The sequence below is a fragment of the Ursus maritimus genome, unplaced genomic scaffold (assembly GCF_017311325.1).
Source record: "Ursus maritimus isolate PB19 unplaced genomic scaffold, ASM1731132v1 scaffold_21, whole genome shotgun sequence".
Taxonomy (NCBI): domain Eukaryota; kingdom Metazoa; phylum Chordata; class Mammalia; order Carnivora; family Ursidae; genus Ursus; species Ursus maritimus.
Window position 1 is genome coordinate 368,384 of NW_024424564.1, and position 25,028 is coordinate 393,411.

The 25,028-nt window shown below is 45.5% G+C and overlaps 2 protein-coding genes across 3 annotated transcripts; both read left to right on the forward strand.

The window, feature by feature from the left end:
* Nucleotides 1-36: 36 nt before the first annotated feature.
* Nucleotides 37-4,838, forward strand: CDK2 (cyclin dependent kinase 2). 2 transcript variants are annotated; one of them, XM_008712104.2, is made up of 8 exons: nt 37-384; nt 1,107-1,184; nt 1,293-1,413; nt 2,088-2,258; nt 2,747-2,848; nt 3,538-3,681; nt 3,985-4,188; nt 4,471-4,838. In XM_008712104.2, exons 1-8 carry the CDS (start codon nt 269-271, stop codon nt 4,573-4,575), a joined length of 1,041 nt encoding a protein of 346 aa, XP_008710326.1. In that variant the 5' UTR covers nt 37-268; the 3' UTR covers nt 4,576-4,838. The 2 variants fall into 2 exon arrangements, with proteins under 2 accessions (XP_008710326.1, XP_008710332.1); XM_008712110.2 differs by lacking the exon at nt 3,538-3,681.
* A 2,057-nt stretch (nt 4,839-6,895) lies between these two features.
* On the forward strand, nt 6,896-25,017 carry RAB5B (RAB5B, member RAS oncogene family). The gene is made up of 6 exons (XM_008712124.2): nt 6,896-6,987; nt 19,368-19,630; nt 20,758-20,909; nt 21,173-21,295; nt 21,838-21,931; nt 22,261-25,017. The coding sequence occupies exons 2-6, from the start codon at nt 19,468-19,470 to the stop codon at nt 22,374-22,376; spliced, it is 648 nt and encodes a 215-aa protein (XP_008710346.1). The 5' UTR covers nt 6,896-6,987; nt 19,368-19,467; the 3' UTR covers nt 22,377-25,017.
* The last annotated feature ends 11 nt before the right edge of the window (nt 25,018-25,028 follow it).

The window sequence follows — 25,028 nt, forward strand, 5'->3', positions numbered from 1 at the left end:
AGGACGGGTTGGGGGCGGAGCTAGGGAAACGCGGGAAGGAGGGGCGGGGCCTCCGGTGGCGGTAGGGTACTGGAGGGGAGGCGGCAACATTGTTTCAAGTTGGACAAATTGACAAGAGCGAGAGATACACTCCGTTCCATCTCGACCTGGGGCCGCAGAGCTGGGCCCTGTTTCCCCCTCCTCCACCCCCTGAGAGCCGGGGCCCGCCTTTTGCAGGGTTCCCAGGCCCCCGCTCCAGGGCCGGGCTGACCCGACTCGCTAGCGCTTCATGGAGAACTTCCAAAAAGTGGAAAAGATCGGAGAGGGCACGTACGGAGTTGTGTACAAAGCCAAAAACAAGGTGACGGGAGAAGTGGTGGCGCTTAAAAAAATCCGCCTGGACACGTGAGTGGCCTCTGTACCCTGGACTCCTCTAAACTCGGGAGCTCCTTGAGTGCCCCCCGCCCCCACCCCAACAGGCGGGTAGCCGTCCAAGGACCGGAAGGTAGCAGGGAGGGACTTATGAAGTGGAGAGGTGGGTTGGAGGACTGTGAAGGGTTTCCCTGGAAAGTATAGGGCACTGTAGAATCTACGGGAAACTTCCCCCCAAAGCCGAGTGATGCCCCCAAATGTGCAGTCAGAAAGACTCAGGAAGAGGAAGGAGGCCTCTGAGATGGGGGTCCAGGACTCCCCGTGGAGTTGGGTTTTGTGGGAACCGATGAAGAGCACCTTTCTGAATGAAGAGCCCTCCTCACTGGCCCAACCCCACCCTCATCTTAGAATTCTCTACCTCTTTCAAAAGAATGGCAGTTGAACCTCACTGGCCCCTCTAGGGAGGCTGGGTTTTGATACTCCTATTTTTTCCCTCTGTTATCTTCTCTCTTCTTCACCTCCACCAGAAGGCTTTACTTACCTACCCCTGGGAAGGAAGAAATAATGACCTTAATGTATCCAAAAAACATTCCCTGTCCACCCGTGAATTAACTCCTACAGCACCTTTTCTCATTTCTCACTTTCCTAGGGGATGCTGGGGTGGTGTCTCCCTGGGAGGAAAGGAATGACCCGGGCTGGGGGGAAAGGAGGATTTGTAACCACATTCCTATCTCTGCTTTCTCAACCTCTCCAAGTGAGACGGAGGGTGTACCCAGTACTGCTATACGAGAGATCTCTCTGCTTAAGGAGCTTAACCACCCTAACATTGTCAAGTAAGTATGTATCTGGGAGGTGTTCTGACAGTAAAGGAGGATGTGTTCTGTCTGTGTAGCCAGGGTATTATTCTTCCTCACCTCCATTCCCGGACCTCCCTTCCTTAGGCTGCTGGATGTCATCCACACAGAAAACAAACTGTACCTGGTTTTTGAGTTTCTGCATCAGGATCTGAAGAAATTTATGGATGCCTCTGCTTTGACTGGCATTCCTCTTCCCCTCATCAAGGTAATCCTTCTCATCAACTCCTGCCCAACATGGGCAAATTTCGGGGGGACTAAAGGCAGGCAAATCAGACTGAGTGATGATTTGTGATCTTGGCTTCCTTCCCAGACTTCATCCCCCTACACACACACACACACACACACACACACACACACACACGCCTTTCTTTTGTGGCTCTTTCACTGCTCATTATACTTATTAACCCCTGGGCTGGGCAGGAGAATCAAAGAAGTTGAAACTCTAGTGAGTCAACTTTGTAGCGCAGGTGGAAAGTCAGATGAAACTCGGATTTGAGGGCACTTGGCAGATTCCTCCAAGAAGCCCTTCTACCTGTTTGGTGGGAGAAATAGCCAGTGAGTGTCTGTTGTCTGTTTTACGGCTGGGTTCTTTACTCCCTGAGCTACTTTCGATCCACCAACAAACTTTTATTCAGTGCACATTTATTGAGCACCTTCAGTGTGCTAGGCACAGGATATGGAAGAGAGATGCCAAACTGAATAAGACCTGGTCCATGTCTTCACTGGAAAGGCCTCTCACTCCAATGGGAGATATAGCTTATAAACGTGTAATTATAATCTAATACAGTAAAAGGCTGTAGTAGAGCTTTGCAGTCAGAGAGTAGACCCTAATAGCTCACTGTGGTAGGGAAACAAAGTCCTCTCTCTCTCCTTTGTCAGAGCTATCTGTTCCAGCTGCTCCAGGGCCTAGCCTTCTGCCATTCGCATCGGGTTCTGCACCGAGACCTCAAACCTCAGAATCTGCTTATCAACGCAGAGGGGGCCATCAAGCTAGCAGACTTTGGACTAGCCAGAGCCTTTGGAGTCCCTGTTCGTACTTACACCCATGAGGTGAGACCCTCTCTGCCTTTCTTCTCTGAACTTCCTGGGAGGTGTTAATAAGGACATTCACAAAATTACTAAACCTATCTGGCCAGCAGTTTCTCTCTCACTAGATGGAAAGTATCTTTGGCACCCCAAGAGGTTTTAGAGTATGCACCGTGTTCATATTGTGGGGCTAACTGGGCTTTGATAGATACCAAGCCAGGAGAGCTGGATGGCACACCATTAAAATTATGACCACTTGTCTGAGGTTTTCCAGGAAGGTTGCAAATTGTGGGTTCAGAAAATATGGTCCTCAGAGTCACGGGCGAGGCTAACTCTGGTCTAAGAAGTTTATGTAGTCATTTTACTGAGGGAAGTCAGAAATATGGGAAAGATGGAGGGAGAGAAGCTGCTTGTTAAGAGGCTGAGAGTTAGCAGAGTAACACTGAGGAGCTGAGATGTGGGAATCACCATGCCCCATGCACCACCCCTCCCCTTCCTCCTCTTGTCCCCAGGTGGTGACCCTGTGGTACCGAGCACCTGAAATCCTTCTGGGCTGCAAGTACTACTCCACAGCTGTAGATATCTGGAGCCTGGGCTGCATCTTTGCTGAGATGGTACGGAGGCAAGCCCGGGTTCCACCCAGCTCACTCCTCCCCACATTCAAGAACAACAGAACTGTTTCTTTGCCTAGACCTGTGGCCCTTCTATTATCATAGGATTTTTTTTTTTTTCTCTAGAGTAGCACCAAGATGGGTAGGGGGGGGAAAGGATAGGACTGTCGTCCCTGATGTCAACCACAATGTTAGTATAGCCTCAAATGGACTTAGCACTCAATATACATCTCCTATCCCCAACTTGAGCTAAATCATTCCTGCAGCTGTTTTAGCTTTAGTTTGCATATATTTGGGAGAATGAGTACCTACCATTCAGTGCCTCCTTCCTTTGGCCTGTAGACCTTACTGTAGGGTTCCAGGAATATGGTGAAACCAACTGTATTCACCTTATCCCTACCTTTTATTTAAACTGCAGACTTAAATCATGTCTCCCTCAACTTCTGGCTTTTCAGAATGAAGGATCCCTGAGGCGCAGCCTTTCATGGGAGCTCTCATCCCCTTTAATGTAACAGTGGAGTGGGCTGCATTTTCAAATCAAATCAGCAATTTGTTTTATGGTCCTTTATCTGGGTTGTAACTGGGGGCTTAGAGACCATTAGCCTGTATATAAAATGTGCATTTATCCCCCAGTACATTACCTTACAATTGCCCATATTCCTCTCTCAATTCATCAAAAAATATTTGTTAAGCACCTAGTGTGTACCCAGCACCATGCTAGGTGCTGTGGGGAACACAGAAGAAATGGAAGACACAGTCTCTGCCCGCTGTGCTCCTATCTAGAAGTGGCTGCATCACAAGGAGGGGGGATGACCGCAGTGTCTACCCCACACCCCGTGAGTGGCTTGGGATCCCTTTGCTACATGTCAGTGGCACCCCAGACATTCACCCCCTCCCAGCCCCACCCAGCCTTGGGGATCTGCAAAGGCATGGTTGGGGGAAGGAAGGAGGGGGCGAGGAGACAGATGAAGGGACTTCATTGTCTCAAGCTCTGTGTGACTGACCCCATGAAAGGCCCTGGGGAGGGAGTCATGGGGCCCTGCTGACCTTCCACTGCCTGTGGGAACCTCCATTGCACAGGGAGCAGCTTTCACTGACGTCAGTGTGGGTCTTGGCCTTTTCTCTTTCCTCATTTTCAGGTGACCCGCCGGGCCCTATTCCCTGGAGATTCTGAAATCGACCAACTTTTCCGGATCTTTCGGACTCTGGGGACCCCAGATGAAGTGGTTTGGCCAGGAGTTACTTCTATGCCTGATTATAAGCCAAGTTTCCCCAAGTGGGCCCGGCAAGATTTTAGTAAAGTTGTTCCTCCCTTGGATGAAGATGGACGGAGCTTGCTATCGGTGAGAGTTGGGGATGAGCACCCATTTCCTCTCATTTACTCCCCCAGGGCGGGTTTTTTCCAGGATGGATGAAGGATGAGACCCTGGACCCTGGGTCTTGGCATTTCCCTAGCCCCTGCTTCTCTTTCTTCCTGTTGGCACACCCGTTCAAATTTCGGGAGGAGGCAGTTGGGAACTCTGCCTTGGGTAAAAGGAATTCTGGTTTCCTGATTTCTTGGAAAACCTGCTGCCCACTCAGTCCACTGTCATATCACTGAAGTCAGCATACATCTCTCCCTCCAGCAAATGCTGCACTACGACCCCAACAAGCGGATTTCGGCAAAGGCAGCTCTGGCTCACCCTTTCTTCCAGGATGTGACCAAGCCAGTACCCCACCTTCGACTCTGATGTCCTTCCCCCAGCCTCTACCCCAAGTCTCACCCTCTCCCCCAGCAGGGACCTGATTTGGCTTGGCCCTGGGCTCTTTGCCCTCTGATCTTGTCTGGCTGCCTTAACACCCAGCTTCCCTCCTAGCCAGCCAACTCTGGGGATATAAGGGGAGAAGGGGGAAATAGGTGAAAGTGAAAGGAAGCTTCAGTATTAGATGCACTTAAGTCCCTCCACCACCCTCTCCCCCTCCTCTTAGTCATTGCTGAGGAGGGCTGGTATTTGAAAGACTGATTCAACACACTCAATGCTTGATAGGTTCAACCATCTTTGAAATTATTATTTCCTGCGTTTGGGATGACAGGCTTCCACAGCACTGTGTTTGTAAGGCCAACTGATAGCAGACGACCTAAGTTGGAACTTTTGAAAACCAAGCAAAACAAAAACATAAGGAGGGGCCTGTTTTAAAGAATTAGGTTAAAAAATAGACCAACCAGTTTACACCCTAGTTTTAGTGTTTCATCTCACGTAACAGTCTAGGAAACTCAAGACTCCCAGTCCTGATGGGACTGCAGTAGAAATGATGGCCCCTAGTTCCCTTATCTGTCCCTCCTATGGTCAAGAGCTGCCTGGGAAGCTCTAGGACAGGGATTGTGCTTCACCATAGCCTTATGAGGCAAGGAAAAGTTGTCTGAATGTTTCTCTTCCTTTTAAGATTCTTAGTTCTTCATGTCCCAGGTCCCATCTTCCTCTGAAGGCCACCCCATAGGAGTGGAAGTTAGGGTTTAGACATCATGTTGAGAACGCTGACACTTCTTTAGGGCTGTGACTGAGTGAGGGCATTGGGAAAATTTTTTTCTTTAAAAGAAGGATGAACAATTATATTTATATTTCATTCAGGTTATAACAGTTTTTTAAGTGGGAATGGGTGGATTTGTTGCCACGCGCACCTTGGGGTTTTGTAATGCGAATGTTTAAAAAAGAGTATTTTTTTCTTTTTATGATTTTTGTCTCTCTTCTCCCACCTCTTGTCTTTAAGTGTTCTTGCTATTAACATTATTTGTAATTTAGTTTGTAATTCATTAAAAACAAAAGTTCCTAGTTTTATAGTTCATCTCTTTCCTCCTTTACTTACATATTTATTTACTGAAAGAATGATGTGAGAGAGAGAATATGAATGTGTGTATGTGATAGTGGGTTTCAGAGCTCCCCTTTTCCTAATCTGTCTGTGCAGGGCTACCCACTTCACCCCAGTTCGGACTCTTTTATGTAATTGGGATAGTGCCGAAAGTGGGCAAAATGAGTTGTTGCCCCCATTTTACTGTTAGGGAAACGGAAACCTACTTCCCTTTCCCCACTAACTTGAATCATCCCCTGCACACACACATACACACGCATACCACAAACATATACATACAAGGTGGCAGTTCCAGAACTTCAGAGACTTAGGAGGGACTTAGGAGCCGCAATGTGGATGGAAGTGGGCTCCGTGGAAATTCGCCTTGACACTGAATTTCCCAGTACGCTCGTCGTTTTTCTTTTTTTGTTGCACATCACAGTTTTCTAAAGATACTTTAATCACATGTACATACAACTCAGAATGTATCAGTTGTCTGTATGAAAAGTTATTATGGAGGGGGCTAAAGTCTCCCCAAGCTACCACTTCTTGGAGTTGCCTCCGTCTCAACCCCACCAAAAAAACGTCTCAGACCGCCGGCGCCGGCCACCCCAAAAATTCCTGTCTTCTGGGGCCCCACGAAAAGGAGGCCGCATCGACGTAAGTGTCACCTAAATTCCCAGGCTCCGGGTCCTTAGGCGAGACGTTTCTCTTTACGCCGCCAATTTGTCATAGAGGGCGGGGCGCCAGGGTCGGCCCCCGCCAAACCCGGGGGGAGGGGCGAAGGTCAGCAGCGGCCTTCCTAAGGCTTCTTTCAACCCCGCCTTGCCTGCCATTCAAGTTCCGAATCTTCCCAGTACTGGTTAAAGCTTCACTTTGACCCGCCTCCATCACTCACCTGATTAGATGTTTATGAGTCAAAAGGCGGGGTCATGAGGGTGTCGCGCTATTATTGGTTGACATGTACGCCTGTCAGCAGTGCACCGCCCCCTGTCTCAGAAAGCTCTCTCTTTAATGGCTCCTCACTGCGTCCATCTTCAGAGTTTCCCTCTCGACATTGGTCTGGGGCCCCGCCTGTCCAGTCCCTCGCTCGTACTCGTTGGTGACAGCGCCGGAAGAGGCCCGCCTTTCTCCAGAGGATTGGCGGATTAGTGCACACTTCGCCCACCCTTGATGGTAGGCGGGTAATCGTGCTATTGGCTGGGGCCCCCGCCCCAGGCTGAGGAGGAGGAGGAGGGGCAGGAGGGTTTGGTTGAGCCGCAGCTGTTTGTCTGTTCGACACAGGCTTGGGCCCGACGGGGGAGACGGAGCCCCAGGTACCGGGCTGATGGAACCCACAAGGGCAGGGGCGGAGGCGCCCGGGAGAGGAGAGCAGCCCGGCCTGAAAGCAGAGGCGGATCTGGGCCTCAGTGAGGGGTCAGAGTGGCCCACTGGAGAGGGGAGCAGGGGGCCGGGCCCCGACAGGCCTAATGGGGGCGCTGAGGAGGGGGTCGAGCGGGCTGGGAGCCCGGAGTTCCCGGGGCCGGGAGGCGGCAGGGTTGTGTTGGCGGGCCAGGAGCCGGCGCGGGAGGCCCCGGGCTGTGTGAGGGCAGGGGCAGGCCTCGTTGAGCAGCGCTGAAGAGGGAGGAGCTGGGGGAAAGGGACGGGGCCACGGGTGAGGTAAGCCCATTTGCCGGGAGGTGAGGAGGGGTCAAACCTGACGCCCGCGCTGCGAGGGTAACCGGGGCTGGGGCTCTCGAAGTGTCCAATCGGAAGGGCCTGAGGCGGATTCCTAGTTGGGTAAGGGGCGTTCTCTTCAGGGTAAGTGACTATTATAAAAATAACTACGGTGCTCCTGAGTTGAGCCGGGAGGGATTTGGGTTCATTTAGTGAGAACGGAGGCAAAAGAGGAAAGCTTTACTAATATAGAAGACTAGTTAGTTGGAGAAGTGGCAGCAGGGCCTGGCATCAGTCACGGGAGCTTCTGGGAATGCTCAAGGGTGGGCCGGAGGATCACTCTTTTGTTCCTCTTAGTACTGAGATGTGATAACCTGAAGTTTTTGGGTACTCCCGGCGTAACTAATGAAGACATAAGTTTAAAAAAATATTTTTTTCTGTGGCTGTTGGCTGTTCCAAACTCAGCCCCTATACTCTCCTTTGGCCTTAACTGGTTTAGGGTGCAGTCTCTGTTTCTTGTTACCAGCCTCAGCTGGGTTAGGGTGCAGTCCTGTGAAGGAGCTAAGAAGTTGGATTTGATGTTTGTTTCTTCTCCCTTAATAATCTGGTCTGTGGTGGATACTGTATCTCTGACCTAGAAGCAGGGGATCAGTGATTTTATTATCCACACTTGAAAGGGTCTTAGAGATCCCCAGGCACCATGAGATCTTCTGACCATAGTTGGTGAAACTTTTGTGGGACTTAGACTTGGGTATTTCCCAGGCAGGTAATGGTTAGGTGGAACCAAGCCTGGAAATGAGGTGATATCACTGAGGAAGGGATTTGAGGAAGAGTGAGAAATTCCATTCCAGAAGGTTGGCATCACCCCTGTTCTTTGTCTACTTCTTCAGGAGCCCAGGTTTCTATGCTATTAGAAAGTTGGGTCAAATGCCTCAACAGTGAGGCATTTGAGGAAGGGGGTGAGTAGGGAAAAAGGTGGATTACTCAAGCATAGGAGTCCCCTCTCCCCCATATATTTTTAATGGTCTGCGGACCTCTTTAGTCCCCCATAGATTGGAGCTTATTGGATTTTCCCTTATTATACTTCCTCTTTTTATACAAACGTGTTTTATAACTACATTTCTTCTTAATTACAAAAGTAACATGTACATATTTTTAAATATTCAGGCTGTACAGAAGTGTAAAAAGTGTAAACCTTCCCACATATTCCTCTCTCGTTTCATCCAGAAAGGTCAGAGACTAGAGAGAGCAGACCAGACTAATCTCACTTTGCTTTGGGGGATGCGCCACCAAAGGCAATTCTGTTTTCATGTTCTCACCAAACTCTGGTCTGTCATGCTTTCCGGTTTTCTCTTCTGGAATGATACTCTGTTATTTATTGTGCTCCTTTCACAGCTCATTTTGTCTTCTATCAAAATCAGACAAGCAGAGGAGTATACTCTAGGTTATCCCTCACCTTAAAACACACACAGAGTGCCCCCCGCCTCCAGTTGTGCACTGGGCATCCTAGGAAATGCCCAGATAGATGGCCAATACTTTTTTTCTCTTTAATGGGCAGGAAAGGAACATTAGGTGAATCATTTGTTTGGGAGAATTATTGGATCTCTGCTAAAATTAGGAATTTGAGACCTCTGTCTTCTGGTTCATGGTCTCTGCATGTTCAGATTATATGATTGTCCTTTCATTAATCTAAAAGATGATGATGGTTCTCCTAAAGGGCCTCTGTATCTGTCTTTCTGTAGTGATGTGAGAAAACCCTCTAGTTTCCCTGGATTTGAAATGGTTTTCCTCTAAACCTCAGTACAGTTGGAATATTTCATTCTATGACCTTATTAATTGAATTTGTCGTTACTGGACACTCTAGTGTGCCCAGCCTTTGTACAGTGCCTGCAGAAACTTTGATTATGTACCCCAAGGAGTTTTTATTTTCCTTCTGCAAAGGCAGTCCTAGAGAAAATTTTGAGTGTGTGTGTTAATTGTCTCTATAGGCTTTACCATTTTCTACGTCCTGCTGGTATACCCGTCCCTGTCTTCTATACTCTTTTTTTTTTTTTTTTTTTTTTTTTTTTTTGCTTTTCCACCTTCTTCTTTTTTTTTTTTTTGCTTTTCCACCTTCTTTTTTTTTTTTTTTTGCTTTTTAAAGTAGGCTCCACGCCCAGCAGGGTTGAACTCACGACCCTGAGATCAAGACCTGAGCTGAGATCAAGTCAGACACTTAACCCATTGAGCCACCCAGGTGCCCCTCAGCCTTCCTCTCAATCAAAGTCTACCTTCCAGAAACAATCTAACACAGATCTAGAGTTAAAAGCTGTATTTGGAGAAGAGGGCTTTCCCATTATTCTACAAGTCATACTTGACTACAAGTCATACCTTGTAACTCTTAGTTTGCCCAGGAGCAAGGATCGCTTTTCTATAGTTTGCTTGTTTGTATGCATTGGTACGAATTTGACTTCTGAGGAGGCATAGAGTAGGAGAAGCAAGTGTATAGGCTGCTCCCTGATCCTAAAGCATCTCAGATTGGAAAGTAACCAAAGTGTTAGACAATGAACTTAAAATAAGGAAATGCAACAGCCCTCTAGGAGGAAGGATACCTTAAAACCCCACACAGTACGCTCCCACTTCCCAAGAGTGTTGTAGGAAAGATTTAGTCATTGAACAGTAACTGAGCTGAGTAAGGAGACAACCAGGTGAGCAAAGTGTATGCAGATTTCTGGGCCAGATTGTGGCTGTGGTCTAGGGGCAGTGGGTGCCTATTCAGAATGTCCTCTAGCTCTGATGGTTTGGGTTTTTTTAACTTGTGTTTCTCAAGTTCAGGAATTAATAGAGATAATGACCCAAAGTTTTTGAACAATTAACAATTAAAATTAACCGAAAACTCAGGGAACTTTGTTTTAAGCCACAGTTGCTTCAGTCTTAGGGTGGGAGGACTACATACCGGGTATGATTAGGCCATCTCAGCATAGTAACGGATGACAGGAAAAGCAGTTAGCCCATGTGAGTTGCAACAGTACTTTGTGGGCTGGGTCCCGAGGGGGCCCTCCATCCAAGGGAGATCACAAAGAGGCCAGGGAGAGAATTGGTTTTCTGAGGGCTATTAAAAACATTCCCAAATGGAACTGAGTAAGAAGCTATCCAGATGACACAGAAGGGAAGGAATAGATGAAGGAGAGAAGCAGGACTGCTTTAGCATTAATTAATTGAGGGAGCATTTAATGAACACCTACTAGGGACCAGGCATTATGCTGTGCTCTGGAGAGTCAAAATGACATAAAAAAAAAAAAATAGTCACACTTCTTGAGAAGTTCATAGTTCAGAACAGACACAGTTAACTCATATAATGTAATAAGTGCTGTGATAGAAATATCTTAATACTGTAGGACCCCAGAGGAAGCAGTGATGAATTCTGCTGGGGTGAGAGGGTAATTATGCAGTTTTACAAAGAAGGTGGCATTTGAGCTTGGCCTTGAAAGATAAATTAGGAGTTCACTAGGCAAAGTGAGGAAGGGCATTCCTATCTTTTCTAGGTCAATAATAAAGAGCTTGTGCTACCATGCTGATAAGAGATAAGCATACTTTCTACCTCTTGGGGAAATATAAGGGAGAGAGTGGGGAGAAGTGGAAGGACTCTCTCAGTTAAGACCGTGACTCATTAGTTAATCTTGGATCAACACAAAGAAAGAGCTGAGCCAAGTAGTAGAACTCTCAGTTTAAGTTTTTAGTAATTTTGGGTCTTAACAAAATTGAGAGTTGAAGGTATTTACTGGCTTTTGCCCTATCTTCCTTAATCAGTAAATCTCTTAGATTAGTCCCAAGGTCCACAACCCCTGTAAAAGNNNNCACTCTTTCCCTATCATCTTCCTTTAAGTTATTTCCATTTCAACCATCCTGGCAGGGTTGGTCAAGACCTCCTAGAGAGGCATAGTAACGAGCGAGTTCTTCCATTAGAAGAATATGGAACTAGATTCCAGTTCTCAGGGAAGGCCTGGGTCTAGCTACCTTGTTTTTAGTCCCAAAGGAACTACTTATCTAAGCTGAATAGAGGCAGAAAGTAACCAATCCAAACTCTTGTTCCTGTCCTGGTGTCCTCTCCAGAGTTCAATTCAGAGTTAGCATCTCCTGCTTCCTTAAGAGGTATAATGGTGTGTTATTAGCAAGAGTACTTGACTAGGAGTACTTGCTAAAAGGAGATTTAGCTGTCTGTATGATAACACCTGGCAAGTTGATTAATATTATTTGTAATAGGGGCGCCTGGGTAGCGCAGTCGTTAAAGCGTCTGCCTTCGGCTCAGGGCGTGATCCCAGCGTTCCGGGATCGAGTCCTACATCGGGCTCCTCCGCTGGGAGCCTGCTTCTTCCTCTCTCACTCCCCTGCTGTGTTCCCTCTCTCGCTGGCTGTCTCTCTGTCACATAAATAAATAAAATCTTTAAAAAATATATTCTTTGTAATAGCTGTCTATATGGTAATACATGGCAAGTTGATCAATATTTGCCTCAGTTTACTTAACTGTAAAATACCGAGACTGGACTAGACCTCTAGACCACCTCTTATCTGGGAAACTGACCTTATAAGGCTGACATTTGGGTGTGGGCTAGACCCCAGTGGCTATATATCTGGAAGTTAGTCTGTGTTAATAGGTAATAGACTTCTAAAGGCTTCATAATGTGGTTGGCATAGAGACTCAAAGATAACCAAGTGGAAGGGGGCCTGCAGAATAGTCTTGCTCTAGCTGGGACCAACAAGCTAAGAAACCTTTCCTATTCATACTTTCCTGAGCTGCTGGGGTGCTGCCCACACTGAAGAACTTGCCCTTTCATCCTCCACCTTGCCCCTCCCCAGTGGGCTGGTGCTGTGTCAACCCTCAGTCTTCCCTAGTTAATGGTATTTGTTAACCATTTTGTGGAGCTGCACTTCTAAGGGAAGTCAGATCTGATCTTTTTTTCTCTTCCAAACTGAAAGGGTTGAAAGGAAGAATAAATTCCTTGTTCCCCCCACCCCCTTTTTTTTTTTTTTTTTTTTTGCCTCAGGTTTGAAGGTAATCATCACACCACTTGGCTGGGTGGCTGTGGTTTATTTTTTGCCTTTGAATGGATCATTTGCCTGTTGTCAACTCTTAGCAAAAAAAAAAATCACCACTAGAAATTATTTGAATCTTTTTTTTTTTAAGATTTTATTTATTTATTTGACAGAGAGCGAGCACAAGTGGGGGGAGCAGCAGGTGGGGAGGGGGGACCCGATGTAGGGCTCAATCCCAGGACCCTGGGATCATGACCTAAGCCGAAGGCAGATGCTTAACAACTGAGCCACCCAGGTGCCCCAAATCATTTGAATCTTCTGTATCTTTCACTTATACTCCTGATCTTTTGAGAGCCTCGCGCTAGCTAACATGATACCCGTATATACATGTTGGGATTAAAGATCAAGGCACAGCTATGGGCAGCCCATCAATTACTGTCAACAGGGAAGGTAAGACATATTATTGAGATGACACATTGGGGTAAGAGGTAGTTTTTTCTAATCCAGTAGTTCCCAATCTGTGACAATCCAAGGCTGCTTAGTAGCAGGAAAGTTTGCTGATTGTGTGTGTCTAGGGCTCTGGCTTAATTTACTGTCTGGGGGTGAGGGGTGACAGGGGTTTTGCAACATGAATGTGTCTATGACTTTTTCCTATCTCCACCTTTCCCCTACTCCCTACTGTTTTCCCAGGCCTAGAGTCATACGTCTGCCTATGAGAATTCAGTCTATTCTAACTCCCATGTTTTCTTATTGTAAAGTGGTAACATTGAGGCTTAGTGTTCTGCCCCTTGGATCACATGCTTTGAAACAGATGAAAATGTGAGCAAATAATTGGGGTGCCTGGCTGGTTCAGTGGGTAGAGCATGTGAGTCTTGATCTCGGGGTTGTGAGCTCAAGCCCCACCTTGAATATGGAGCTTACGTTAAAAAAAGAGAAAAAAGAAAATGTGGCAAATAGGTCAAAGAATCTGGTAACTTTTCCTGTTGTGTCTTAACAGTATAGCATGTATATTTCACCTAAAGGAAACTTGATCAGCTTATCATTAGTTTTTTTTTTCCCCTATGGTGTCATCTGTTTTCTAAAGTGTAGTGTTATGATGACCTATCTTTTGTTATGAAACAATGTATATGAAGTGCCACATAAATATGTTTTAAACAATAATTCCTCACAGGTTCTGAGAAACTCTAAGAGAAAGAAATTTCTTAAATGTACCCAGAACTTTGGAATTGAATTCAAATTCTGTTCTTTACTACCTTTTCCTACTCCCCTCCCTCCCCAAAGGTCCTTATAGATAAGGAAGCTAGGGCTTAGAAAGGCAAAGGGAGTAAGTAGCCTAAGATCACAGTGGGTTACAACTGGCAAAGCAGAGAATAAAACTCAACCTTGCTTGATTCCAAAGCCCTTACCAACGCCACATGGGACTGCCCCTGTCTAGTTTAGCTTCCCATTTTCATAATTGCATCATAACTTTAGTAGCAGGGTTGGAGAATCCTCTGACCCCTGAAGAGCTACACTGAGCCCTCAGCTTAATTTCCTCTAGAAGTGCTGTAATAGTAACCATAGCCTATAGGCTGCCGAGAAACTAGACTTTCTCCCATCCTTATTAACGCATGTGTCATTGTCAGGCCTCTCCAAAGCAGTGTTTTTTAACCTTTTTTTAAATCATGACTCATAACAAAACATTTCATATCATAATTCAGTGTGTGTACATAAACTGAAACATTTCACAAAACGATTCTTAATATTTGTAATACAGTTGTTATTTTTTTATTCTATTTCTTTTTTCCCAAATATGCTGATCATGATCCACCAAGGGATTTCAGTGAGGTCACTGTTGGTTTACAGCTCACAGTTTGAGAATGAAAAGAGCTAAAGAACTGTGACTAGTAGTTAAGAACCTAATTAAGGGACGCCCGGGTGGCTCAGTTGGTTAAGCCTCTGACTCTTGATTTCAGCTCAGGTCATGATCTTGGGGTCGTGGGATCTGGCTTGTGTTGGGCTCCATGCTCAGTGGGGAGTCTGCTTGAGAGTCTCCCCTCCCCCTGCTTGCACAGGTGTGGACTCTCAAATAAATAAATCTAAAAAAAAAAAAAAACTAATTAACTGATTCTTGCAGTACTGGTTACCAGAATTTAGGATTTTATGGACCAACTTATTTATTTATTTTTTAAAGATTTTATTTAGGATGGTTGGGTTTCAGTCCGTTGAGTGTCTGCCTTCGGTTCAGGTCGTGATCTCAGGGTCCTGGGATCTGGTCCCACAGTTTAAGAATGAAAAGAGCTAAAGAACTGTGACTAGTGGTTAAGAACCTAATTAAGAGGTGCCTGGGTGGCTCAGTTGGTTAAGCCTCCCACCCTTGATTTCAGCTCAGGTCATGATCTCAGGGTCCTGGGATCCAGCCTGTGTTGGGCTCCCCACTGGGTGGAGAGTCTGCTTCTTCCTCTGTCCCTCCTCACTCATGCTCACGTACTCTCTCCCTCTTGCAAAAATAAATCTTTAAAAAAATAAAAATAAATAAAGATTTTATTCATTTATTTGAGAGAGACGAAGGGAGAGGAAGAGCAGTAGGGAGAGGGAGTAGCAGACTCCCCGCGGAGCAGGGAGTGGGATGTGGGACTCGATCCCTGGACTCCGGAAGGCAAACACTTAACCAACTGGGCCACCCAACCGCCCCTAATTTTTTTTTTTTTTTAAGATTTTTAATTTATTTTGGGTGCCTGGGTGGCTCAGTTGGTTAAGCATCTGCCTTCCACTCAGGTCATGATCCCGGAGTCTGGGGATCGAGTCCCACATCAGGCGCCCCGCTCAGCAGGGAGTCTACTTCTCCCTATGAGCTTCACCCTGCTTGTGCTTGCTCTCACTCGCTCTCTCAGATAAATAAATAAAATCTTAAAAAAACAAAAGATTTTTTATTTATTTATTTGTGAGAGAGAGAACATGAGCAGGGGGAGGGGCAGAGGCAGAGGGAGAAGCAGACTCCCTTGCAGAGCAGGGAGCCTAACACAGGGCTCAATCTCAGGACCCAGGGACCACAACCTGAGCCGAAGACAAACACTTAACCAGCTGAGCTACCCAGGTGCCCCTGGACCAGCTAATTTAAATTTGAGGGGTTTTGCTTTCCCATATATGGGTATTTAGAAAGCTTACTACTACCTGTCAACACCATTATTTTTTAAAGCATTAAAAATTATTTAGAAAGCTTTTAAATATATTTCCTAAAAGAATAAAAATTTATATTTCCTGTTTAAAAAAAAATTGTGTATGGGCGCCTGGGTGGCGCAGTTGTTAAGCGTCTGCCTTTGGCTCAGGGCGTGATCCCGGCGTTCTGGGATCGAGCCCCACATCAGGCTCTTCCGCTGGGAGTCTGCTTCTTCCTCTCCCACTCCCCCTGCTTGTGTTCCCTCTCTCGCTGGCTGTCTCTGTCAAATAAATAAATAAAATCTTAAAAAAAAAAATTGTGTAGTATGAAAAAAAACTGAGTCCTTCACCTGCCACCCTCCTCAATCCCACTCTTCTCAGAGGTAACCACTGTTTTTTTTGTTTTGTTTTGTTTTGTTTTCAGAGGTAACCACTGTTAACAGATGTTCCATACTGTTTTCTATGCAGAATTTTGTTTTACAGAAATTGAATCTAAGAATGTGTTTTGTTCTACAACTTTTTTTCTTTTTTAAGATTTATTGGAGAGGGAGAGGGAGAGAATCTCAAGTAAGCTCCACACTGAGTTGGGAGCACAACAGAGGGCTCGATCCCACCACCCAAAATCACGAACCCAGCCGAAATCAAGAGTCAGGCACTTAACCAACTAAGCCAACCAGCTGCCCCTCTACTTTTTAAAAATAGGTCTCAGAGGTTTTTCCATATAATATACGTGTTTACCTTTGAGAGGAAATTAATGCTAAGAAAGTAAGAAGTTAGGGATGCCTGGGTGGCTCAGTCTGTTAAGGTCTGCCTTCAGCTCATATCATGATCCCAGGGTCCTGGGATCGAGTCCCACATCGGGTTCCTTGCTCAGTGGGGAGCCTGTTTCTCCCTCTGCCTGCCGCTCCCCCTGCTCATGCTCTCTGTCTCTCAGTATCTCTCTGACAAATAAGTAAATAAAATCTTAAAAAATTAGGAAGTTAGAAATTTTGTTATAAAGAATATTCTTTTAAATTAGATAAATTTAGGGGCACCTAGGTGGCTCAGTCAGTTAAGCGTCCAACTCTTGGTCTCAGCTCAGGTGTTGATCTCAGGGTCGTGGGTTCAAGCCCCATGTTGGGCTCCATGCTGAGTGTGGAGCCTACTTTAAAAATTTTTTTTTCTTGAATAAATTTAGCTTTATGAAAAACTTGCTATATCGTCTCTATTTTTTATCATTTCATCATAAATCACTGAAAATTTCATCACAAAATAGCCTGTGTATATCTGGAATCTTAGGACTCACCGGCCTGAGGAATATAAAATATCCAGTAGAATCAGAGTAATTTCTTACATTCCTCTGTCTTAATCTAGTCTAGTTTGGGACTTTTCTGAGTTCTCATTTCTCATTCCCCTGTTAGCTTCCTTTTTACACTTTTGGTTTTTCTGGTTTTTTCTCTACTTCTTATCAAGCCTGCTTTTTAGGAATATATTGGTTAAAATTAATATTGAGATATACATTAATATATTAAGTTGATCTTTTCTGTGAATCAGGGCCACTAAGTAACAATACTTACTTTTTAACACTATGCTAAACACATCTTTTCCTTAATCTTCATTGCTATTCTGTGAGGTAGGTATTTTTTCCATTTTATAAAGGTGGAAGGCAAGGCTCTGAAATTTTCTTGATGTCATTAATAATGATTAGTATCTTAATATTCATTGAGCACTTATCAGATACTTATATGTAAATTATTTCTATTATCATTTAATTATCACAATAGCTTTATGAAGTAAGTGCTCATAAGGCTATTACCCATTTTACAGATGAAATAAATGCACAAATAGATTTAGTAACTTGCCCAAAACTTCATAGCTAGTAAGCAGAGCTGTAAAATAATCCCAGTTTATCAGACTTCACAGTCTTCGTTCCTCTACACTGCCTCCTGTATGATTTTTCTGTTTTTCTGTCTTTACTGTCTTTTCTAGCTTTACTAGAATTGCAGATTGTTACTAGAATCAACCTTGGAGAAAGAAAAGATTAATTTGAACAAAGTACAATCCAAACAATGCTTTCATTTTGGACAGAGGTTTTGCATGCTCTGATCATGCTAACTCCTTTGAATCTCGCAGTTCCTTTCCTCTCAGAGTCAGAATGATGAAATATATTCAGGTTTGGATGGTTAGACTCTCAAAGTCCTCAACCTCTCTGTCTCTTCCTCCACCACCAGCTTTACAAGCCTCTTGAAAGGTAAAGAAGGTAGTTCAGTTTATTTTCATCAAATGTTTATTGCTTGAAAATTTACCCCTATGAGGCACCTGGGTGGCTCAGTTGGTTAAGCATCTGAGTCTTGATTTCGGCTCAGGTCATGATTTCAGGGTCCTGGGATCCAGGCCCATGTCCACCTCTGCACTCAGTGCAGTCTGCTTAGGGTTCTCTCTCCACCTTTCCTTCTGCCTGTCCCCTCCCCACTCATGCTTTCTCTAAAATAAAATCTTTTTTTAAAAGAAAGAAAAAACTTACCCCTACATCATCCTCTGGAGACTCCTGCATGTGTTTAGAAAATACACCCTCTTTCTTTGTCTCTAATATGGAGGGCTACAGCTGTTGTGTTCATTTAGTGTGGAGGGTTATCTAGTTAGGCACCAGGAAGACAGTTGCAAGTTGAGAGTACGTCAGACCTACCGATTCTTCGATTTGATAGATTCTCAGACTTGGAGAGGTGGCAGGAGCAAAGTGAAAGAGTTGATGCTGAATGTGGTCTGTTGGTTGTCTGTGGTCTATGTTTCTACTCATCTTTGACCAGAAATGAGAAATGACAGATTTCTGGCAAATGGACCCTGGTTAGGGTTTCAGAAATGTCAAGAAGACTACTGGTTATGTATGAAGGATACGGAACCAGAAGCTACCCCTCTGCTCTTAGGGAGGGGTGACTCCTCCCACACCCCCAGAGTATATCTTTCATTTTGAAAGCTAGAAAAAAGATGGGGGTCGGGGATACCAAGATACTGGGGATCTAGGGCACATGTGGGTGCATTTGGGTGTTCTTCAGGCCAACTAAAAGTTGATCGGTTTGGAGGTGCCTGGGTGGCTCAGTCAGTTAAGCAACTGACTCTTGATTTCAGCTTAGGTAATTATCTCAGGGTTGGGAGATGGAGCTGGGCCTGGAGCCTGCTTAAGATTCTCTCTCTCTCTCCCTTTGCCCCTCTCCCCCTCTAAAAGGGGGGGGAAAAAGTCTCAAAAGTTGATTGGTTTGCTGTTTTTTGAAGACCTGGCATGAGCACCTGGCTCTTAGTTTTGGCTCAGGTCATGATCTTATGGGTCGTGGGATTGAGCCCTATGTCCTGCTCCAGGCTCAGTGGGGAGCCCCTCTCCCACTCACATTCTTTCTCTCTCAAATAAATAAATAAATAAATCTGAAAAAAAAAATTGAAGACCTGGTGGGGAATTAAACTTATTTCACACAGTTTTCAGTCTCTCCGTTTCAGCTCTCTTGGCAGTTGAGGATTATGTAGTAGGGCAAACTCCACTTCAGATGAAATTCTTTTTTTTTTTTTTAAGATTTTATTTATTTATTTGAGAGAGAAATAGGCTTCCCGCTGAGCAGGGAGCCTGCCATAGGGCTCGATCCCGGCATTCTGGGATTATGACCTGAGCTGAAGGCAGATGCTTAACCAGATGAGCCACCCAGGTGCCCCCAGATACAATTCTTATTTTATTGTTCCCCATTCTTAGCACTGAGTGTCAGCTGCCTGGGACCCTCTCAGTGGGATAACCTTTTAATGGAGGATGATGTTAATTGTTAAGTCCTCATAGGAGCAAAGAAATGAAGAGATTTATCTTTTCTCTAAAACTGATTGCAGCTGCAATGTCCCTGTGTTTAATTTTACCCACTTTTTTTTCTTGCAGGACTGTTGAAGCCTGAAGTCCCCTCCCCTTCCCCCCTCCCCCCTTTGCCGCTTTGTGGCATCCCCCTCCCTCTACCCTTTCCCGTTCTGATAATCTAGTCATGACTAGCAGAAGCACAGCCAGGCCCAATGGGCAGCCCCAGGCCAGCAAAATATGCCAGTTCAAATTGGTCCTGCTGGGTGAATCTGCAGTGGGGAAGTCTAGCCTGGTATTACGTTTTGTCAAAGGGCAGTTCCATGAGTACCAAGAGAGCACCATTGGAGGTGAGTACCTCAGGGAAAGAAGAGGGTCAATGTTTAGTTAGGCTTTTGAAGGGAGATCTAGGGACCTGACCGTGGAGCTGGCCTCTTTAGCTCCTTGGAATGGAAATCCTTTAGAAAACAGAAAAAAACTGCCAAATGCCAAAAAGTAGGTATATGTTTGTCCCCTTTCTTCCTAGAAGAAAATTAGAAAGGTTGACCATTGCCCACCAAGAAAATCACTGATTTTTTAAATCTCAGTTTGTCTTCAGCCCACTTTTTTCTTAATCCATTTGAAGTTCAGTTGAGTGTCATCTTGAGCAGGGTTGGTTTGGAGCAGTGATTCATAATCAAAAATGTATATCAGAATCACTTGAGGGTAAACATAAAAATGTTTATCCTGTCATGCTTGGGCCCTGTCCTAGATCTACTGATTAGTATTGGACATAGGGTAAGGTTGGTGGAGGTATAGACATGGGGAAAGCTCCTTAGATGATTCTGATGCACATACCTAGTAAAAGAGAGGCTGAAACTAAATACAAAAGATAAAAGGCATCTGCCTTTCCCACCTTTGCTACCTTCTACCTTTCCCACCTTTGCTACCTTCTACCTTCTGCTACTCCCAAAATAGGGCCCTAGTTCAGTAAAAGATCTTTTATGAGAACTCCCATGTTACTCCTTCCCCACTTTTACTAGTCACCTTGGAAATGTGTTCTTCGACCAGCAGAAGATTGTTTTAAAAAAGTAACAACCAAATAATACTGATAATGGTGGGATCTGCCATCAGGCTTTAAAGTCTCCTAATTAATTATTGATGTGACCTTTACCTGAAGCCTATTTTCTGTCATCATCTCTTATTCTTCTATTTTGGTTAGAAGAGAGATGACTGGTATAAGTGTCAGTTCTTCTCTCTAACCTTCGTAGTTTATGTGCCCCATTCCTTAGGTAGAGATACTTCTGGCAGGAAGGACTTAGCCGAGGGCAGTCTTAATCCTGGTTCTAGGACCTATACATAAGGAGGGGAATTTAGTTCAATGACCTGGGTGGTGAATGGTCTTAGACGAAGAATGGAGATACTGTGAAGGGGGCTAGGATTTTCCCATTGATCCTCCCACTTAACATCTTCTTCCCCTCCATTCTTTCATCCATAGCTGCCTTCCTCACCCAGTCTGTTTGTCTAGATGACACAACAGTCAAGTTTGAGATCTGGGACACAGCTGGGCAGGAACGATACCATAGCTTGGCCCCCATGTACTACAGAGGTGCCCAAGCTGCCATTGTGGTTTATGACATTACTAATCAGGTAAGTGGGCTAAGAAAATTCTCTTGCTTTTATTTGTAGGAATTAGGTGGGGAAGAGAAAACTGGTTCTTGAAATAGCAAAATAAGAATATAAATTATACTTCCAAGTGCTGGTAAGACTGAAGTAATGAATTATCAGACACAAGTGGTTTCAGTGAGGGAAAGCTGCCTAGGAGAGGTGAGTTTTGAAACTGGGTTTTGAAAATGATGGGCCTGGATTGGCAGTCATTCCGGTCAACCCTTCTCTTCCTCATGTTTTCCTAGGAAACCTTCGCCCGAGCGAAGACATGGGTAAAGGAACTACAGCGACAGGCCAGTCCTAGCATCGTTATTGCCTTGGCGGGGAACAAAGCTGACCTTGCCAATAAGCGCATGGTGGAGTATGAAGTAAGATGGCCCAGCGAATCCCTCTCTAACACACACCCTCTGCGCTTGGGACCTTTTTTTCACAAACCTGCCCTCTCTGAAAACCTCATCTTAGGACATTTATCATCTCATTCCCCAGTTCCACACCAAGTTAAATACAACAACACTGTGACCCTAATGACAGCTAGGAGATTTCAGAGGAGACACAAGAAAATTCCCCAGCAGAGGGGTAGAGAAGTACCCGTTAAGGGGGTACCAATGTGAAAACAGGAAAGAGGGAGTAGTTGAATTTGAGGTAAGGGACTATTCAAGTGTCACAACCTAAAAGCCCCCAACCAACTTAACTTCTCCCTCATAAATAAGATTCCTGACACCTGCTTGTTGGATTAAGCTATCCATGAGTTATCCTTGAGGTGAGTTGTCACCAGGGCCAGCTGGCTCAGAGGGGCAATTAAAGGGAGGAAACCAAGGATATTGCCTAGCTCTGGTGCTACATGGGAGTGGAAAGGCAATACTTGTTCCTACCCTACATTCTGAGTACTGGTACACCCACCCCCTTGCAGGAGGCCCAGGCGTATGCAGATGACAACAGCTTATTGTTTATGGAGACTTCAGCCAAGACAGCTATGAACGTGAACGATCTCTTCCTGGCAATAGGTAAGGTCAGAGCAGCCTGGGGTCTTCCTGTCTTTTCCCCTTGCCTCTAGACAAGATCACTAACCAAAGTCATAAAGGCAGAGGGGAGTGTCTCCTCTTGTGAAAACTTAAGGTATGGAAATATCTAAATTTTCCATTATGACCTCAATTCTTTGGCTGCAGGTTTAGCCCCCTCATCTTCAATGTAGTTTATAAGCGAACCTTCCCCTCTTCAAAACATTCTTTTTATCTCTCACATTTCCCCCTTCCCCATCTCTCCCCGACCCATAGTCCTTTGGAGGGATGAGTAAAATCTACCATACTTTTTTCCCTTCTCTTTTTATCTCTAGCTAAGAAGTTGCCAAAGAGTGAACCCCAGAATCTGGGGGGTGCAGCATGCCGAAGCCGGGGTGTGGATCTCCATGAGCAGTCCCAGCAGAACAAGAGCCAGTGTTGTAGCAACTGAGGGGGTGGCTAGCAGCAAACAAGTATGGAACTAGCACGAGAGCTAAGAAATAACCTCCATCCCCACCCCTCAGCACACAGCCCCTACGGTAACAGCACACTGAGCCCTGGCTCCCAAGGGCTGCCTCCTGACAGCTCCGTCATGGCACTTTTTAACGCTTCAGCAACCAACACCAGGCAGCTGTTGCCACTGGCCTCCTACCCCTACTCTGGGGCTCGGGGGTCAGATCCCCCAGGACTTACCTTCCAAAACAAACTTTCTTCACTTTGTATTATAGGTGCAAGACAGTGACCTACTTATCTTTCCTCCTCCTCCTCCTCCTCATTTTTTCAGAAAATTTTTTTGTCTCCTGCCCCTTCCCCTTCCCCTTCTGCTTTTTGGTCAATCCCTGTTCTTGATCCCCTTATCCTCCTCTCCCCAGGATGGAGAAGGTGGTGAACCCAGGAACTGAGGAGGGAGGTTTCCAGTTCAGTCACATTAAGGGCCCTGGGGGAGAGTAAGGCTCAGACAGAGCAGGAGGGAGTAAGGAAACAGTTCCTTTTTTCTTTCTTTTCCTTTCCTTCTTTCTTTCTTCCTTTCTTTCTTTCTTTCTTTCTTCTTTCTTTCTTCCTCTCTTTCTTCCTTTTTTTTTTTTTTTGGTTGGAGTTTCTCATATTTGAAAACACTGCAGTCTCCATGAGTTGGCCTTGTGGAGGGCGTTTCTAGGTAGAGGTGAGAAAGGGAAGGCAAGCTCTCGGGTACCGGGTAGGAGTTGTGTTGTTAGCTAACTGGGCAGAGGTGGAGATGCAGCGTCACCTGTGGCTCCGGAACTGTTCCAAGGCCTAACTGCCCCCTCACCCAGCCTCTTAGGTAGCTCCTCCCCCATAGTGGGGGAGACTCTGGACCCCAGAGTCCTCCAAAGAATCTTCACTGGTTGCCTGCATCTTTGGCTCTGCTGTGATCTAATTAGAGGAGGGACCAGTTTCTGATACCCATCCTCTGATTTATACATATACATTTTTTTTCCTCTGGCCTTTAGATGGCCCCAGCCCCAGCCACTATATTCCCCTGCAGTTTGCACTTTAATTGGTGGTAGTTCAGTTGGGATACTTGTTTTATGGGGGTTTTGATTGATTTACCTGCCCTCTCACCTTTTTAATTAAATGGAACCCAAGGTAGTATATATATGAGGTTTTAGGAGGGGCTGAAGAGAACAGGACCAGTGGCAGCTACTCAAGCCCAGTCTCCACTGCTAGCTTCCTCCAACTCTGATTCTTAACCTATATTCTCGCCAACCTAGCTCTCGAGTATAGGTTTGCCTTTCCTGGGGAATTAACTGAGCAACTGGAGAGTGGTCTCAGGATAGCCTGGGCCATGGTATGGGAGTGAAGAGGGGTCGGTCGGCAAGAGGGAAGAGTTTTCTGTCTTTTCCTAAGGTTCATGTTCAGAGATCCACCCATTACCATGTCTTTTCTACTTTCCCTGTAAATAGGTATGATCTTTATTCCCACTGTACAGTCTGTTCTGTCCTCCACCTCCCATCAGGCCCTGTATCTTTTCTCCTTTGTTAGTGTCTTCAGTTTAGTCCCTCCATTCTTATCCTCATACCCACCCCCAGCGAGTGCTTTAATCCACGTACCACTAGGGGCTAATACCACAGAGGCCTGCTGTGGCCCCCTCATATCGTAACACCTGTTCCTGTGGATAGGGAACAACTGGCACTGAAGGTCCATCACAACTGTCTCACATCACCAGAGGATGTTGGTCCTTTCTAAATCTCTAGCCACTCTTCATATCCCTCATCAGGTATTTTAGGATGTCTTGGGAAGCCATCAAGGCAAGAGAGAACTCTAAACTCCTTCTTGTTCCAGCCTAGAGTTTTGGGGAAATTGGGGGAAGTAAGATAGGAAAGGTCACAGTGACCTAGGATTGGGACCTTTCTACCCTTTGGTTTGCAGACTGCCTTCTGTCCCAGAGCAGCTGAAAAATCCTTGGAGCTGAGACTCTGAAGGACCCAGCTTAGGTTCTTCCACTTAGGACTCATTTCCCTTCCTTTTCCAGGGGCAGCCTTAGTTCCCGTGGCCCTGAAATACACATACATTTTCCCCTTCCTTTCCCAGCACCCACCAGCCTCCCAAAGCACCCAGTGCATCCTTACAAGTGGAAGAACTAGGATATCTCTCTTAAATTCCTTAGAAATGAAGTTTTTGCTTCCCCCCCTCCCCCCGCCTCTGTGCATCTTTCCCCGTGGAACAGGAGTGAAGTGTTTCATTGCCTTGGGGCTGGGAAACCATTTCTCCAGGCTTCTCCCCTCCCCAGCCCCCTTAGGAACAGGATTGGCCTTAGCTTCTGGGCCCGTCTGCTGCCTGCCTTCTATTTCCTACCAGCTCCTCTGCTTTCCTTTGAGCTCTCTTGGGCTTGAGGATCTTAGTTTTTATTTCCCAGCTCTTCATTTTTTTTTTTTCTTCTGGTCAGTTTTTGTTTTTTGTTTTTTTTTTAGGGAGGGGTGTCCTTTTTTTTTTTCTTCTAAGAAAGCATTTGCCTTTTCCCCCTTTTCTTCCTCTCCCAACATAACAATCGTGGTAACAGAATGCGACTGCTGATTTACCGATGTATTTAATGTAAGTAAAAAAGGAAAAAAAAAAAAAAGAAAAGAAAAGTGTATTGGAGTGT

What these genes read in the sequence shown, in the direction of transcription:
- CDK2 (XM_008712104.2), top strand. Translation starts at nt 269, where the DNA reads ATGGAGAACTTCCAAAAAGTGGAAAAGATCGGAGAGGGCACGTACGGA. An exon ending in CAGTGTCTACCCCACACCCC is followed by an intron (nt 3,682 to 3,984) that starts GTGAGTGGCTTG and finishes CCTCATTTTCAG; the next exon opens with GTGACCCGCCGGGCCCTATT. An exon ending in ATGGACGGAGCTTGCTATCG is followed by an intron (nt 4,189 to 4,470) that starts GTGAGAGTTGGG and finishes CTCTCCCTCCAG; the next exon opens with CAAATGCTGCACTACGACCC.
- RAB5B (XM_008712124.2), top strand. Translation starts at nt 19,468, where the DNA reads ATGACTAGCAGAAGCACAGCCAGGCCCAATGGGCAGCCCCAGGCCAGC. An exon ending in CCAAGAGAGCACCATTGGAG is followed by an intron (nt 19,631 to 20,757) that starts GTGAGTACCTCA and finishes TTTCATCCATAG; the next exon opens with CTGCCTTCCTCACCCAGTCT. An exon ending in CGATCTCTTCCTGGCAATAG is followed by an intron (nt 21,932 to 22,260) that starts GTAAGGTCAGAG and finishes TTTTATCTCTAG; the next exon opens with CTAAGAAGTTGCCAAAGAGT.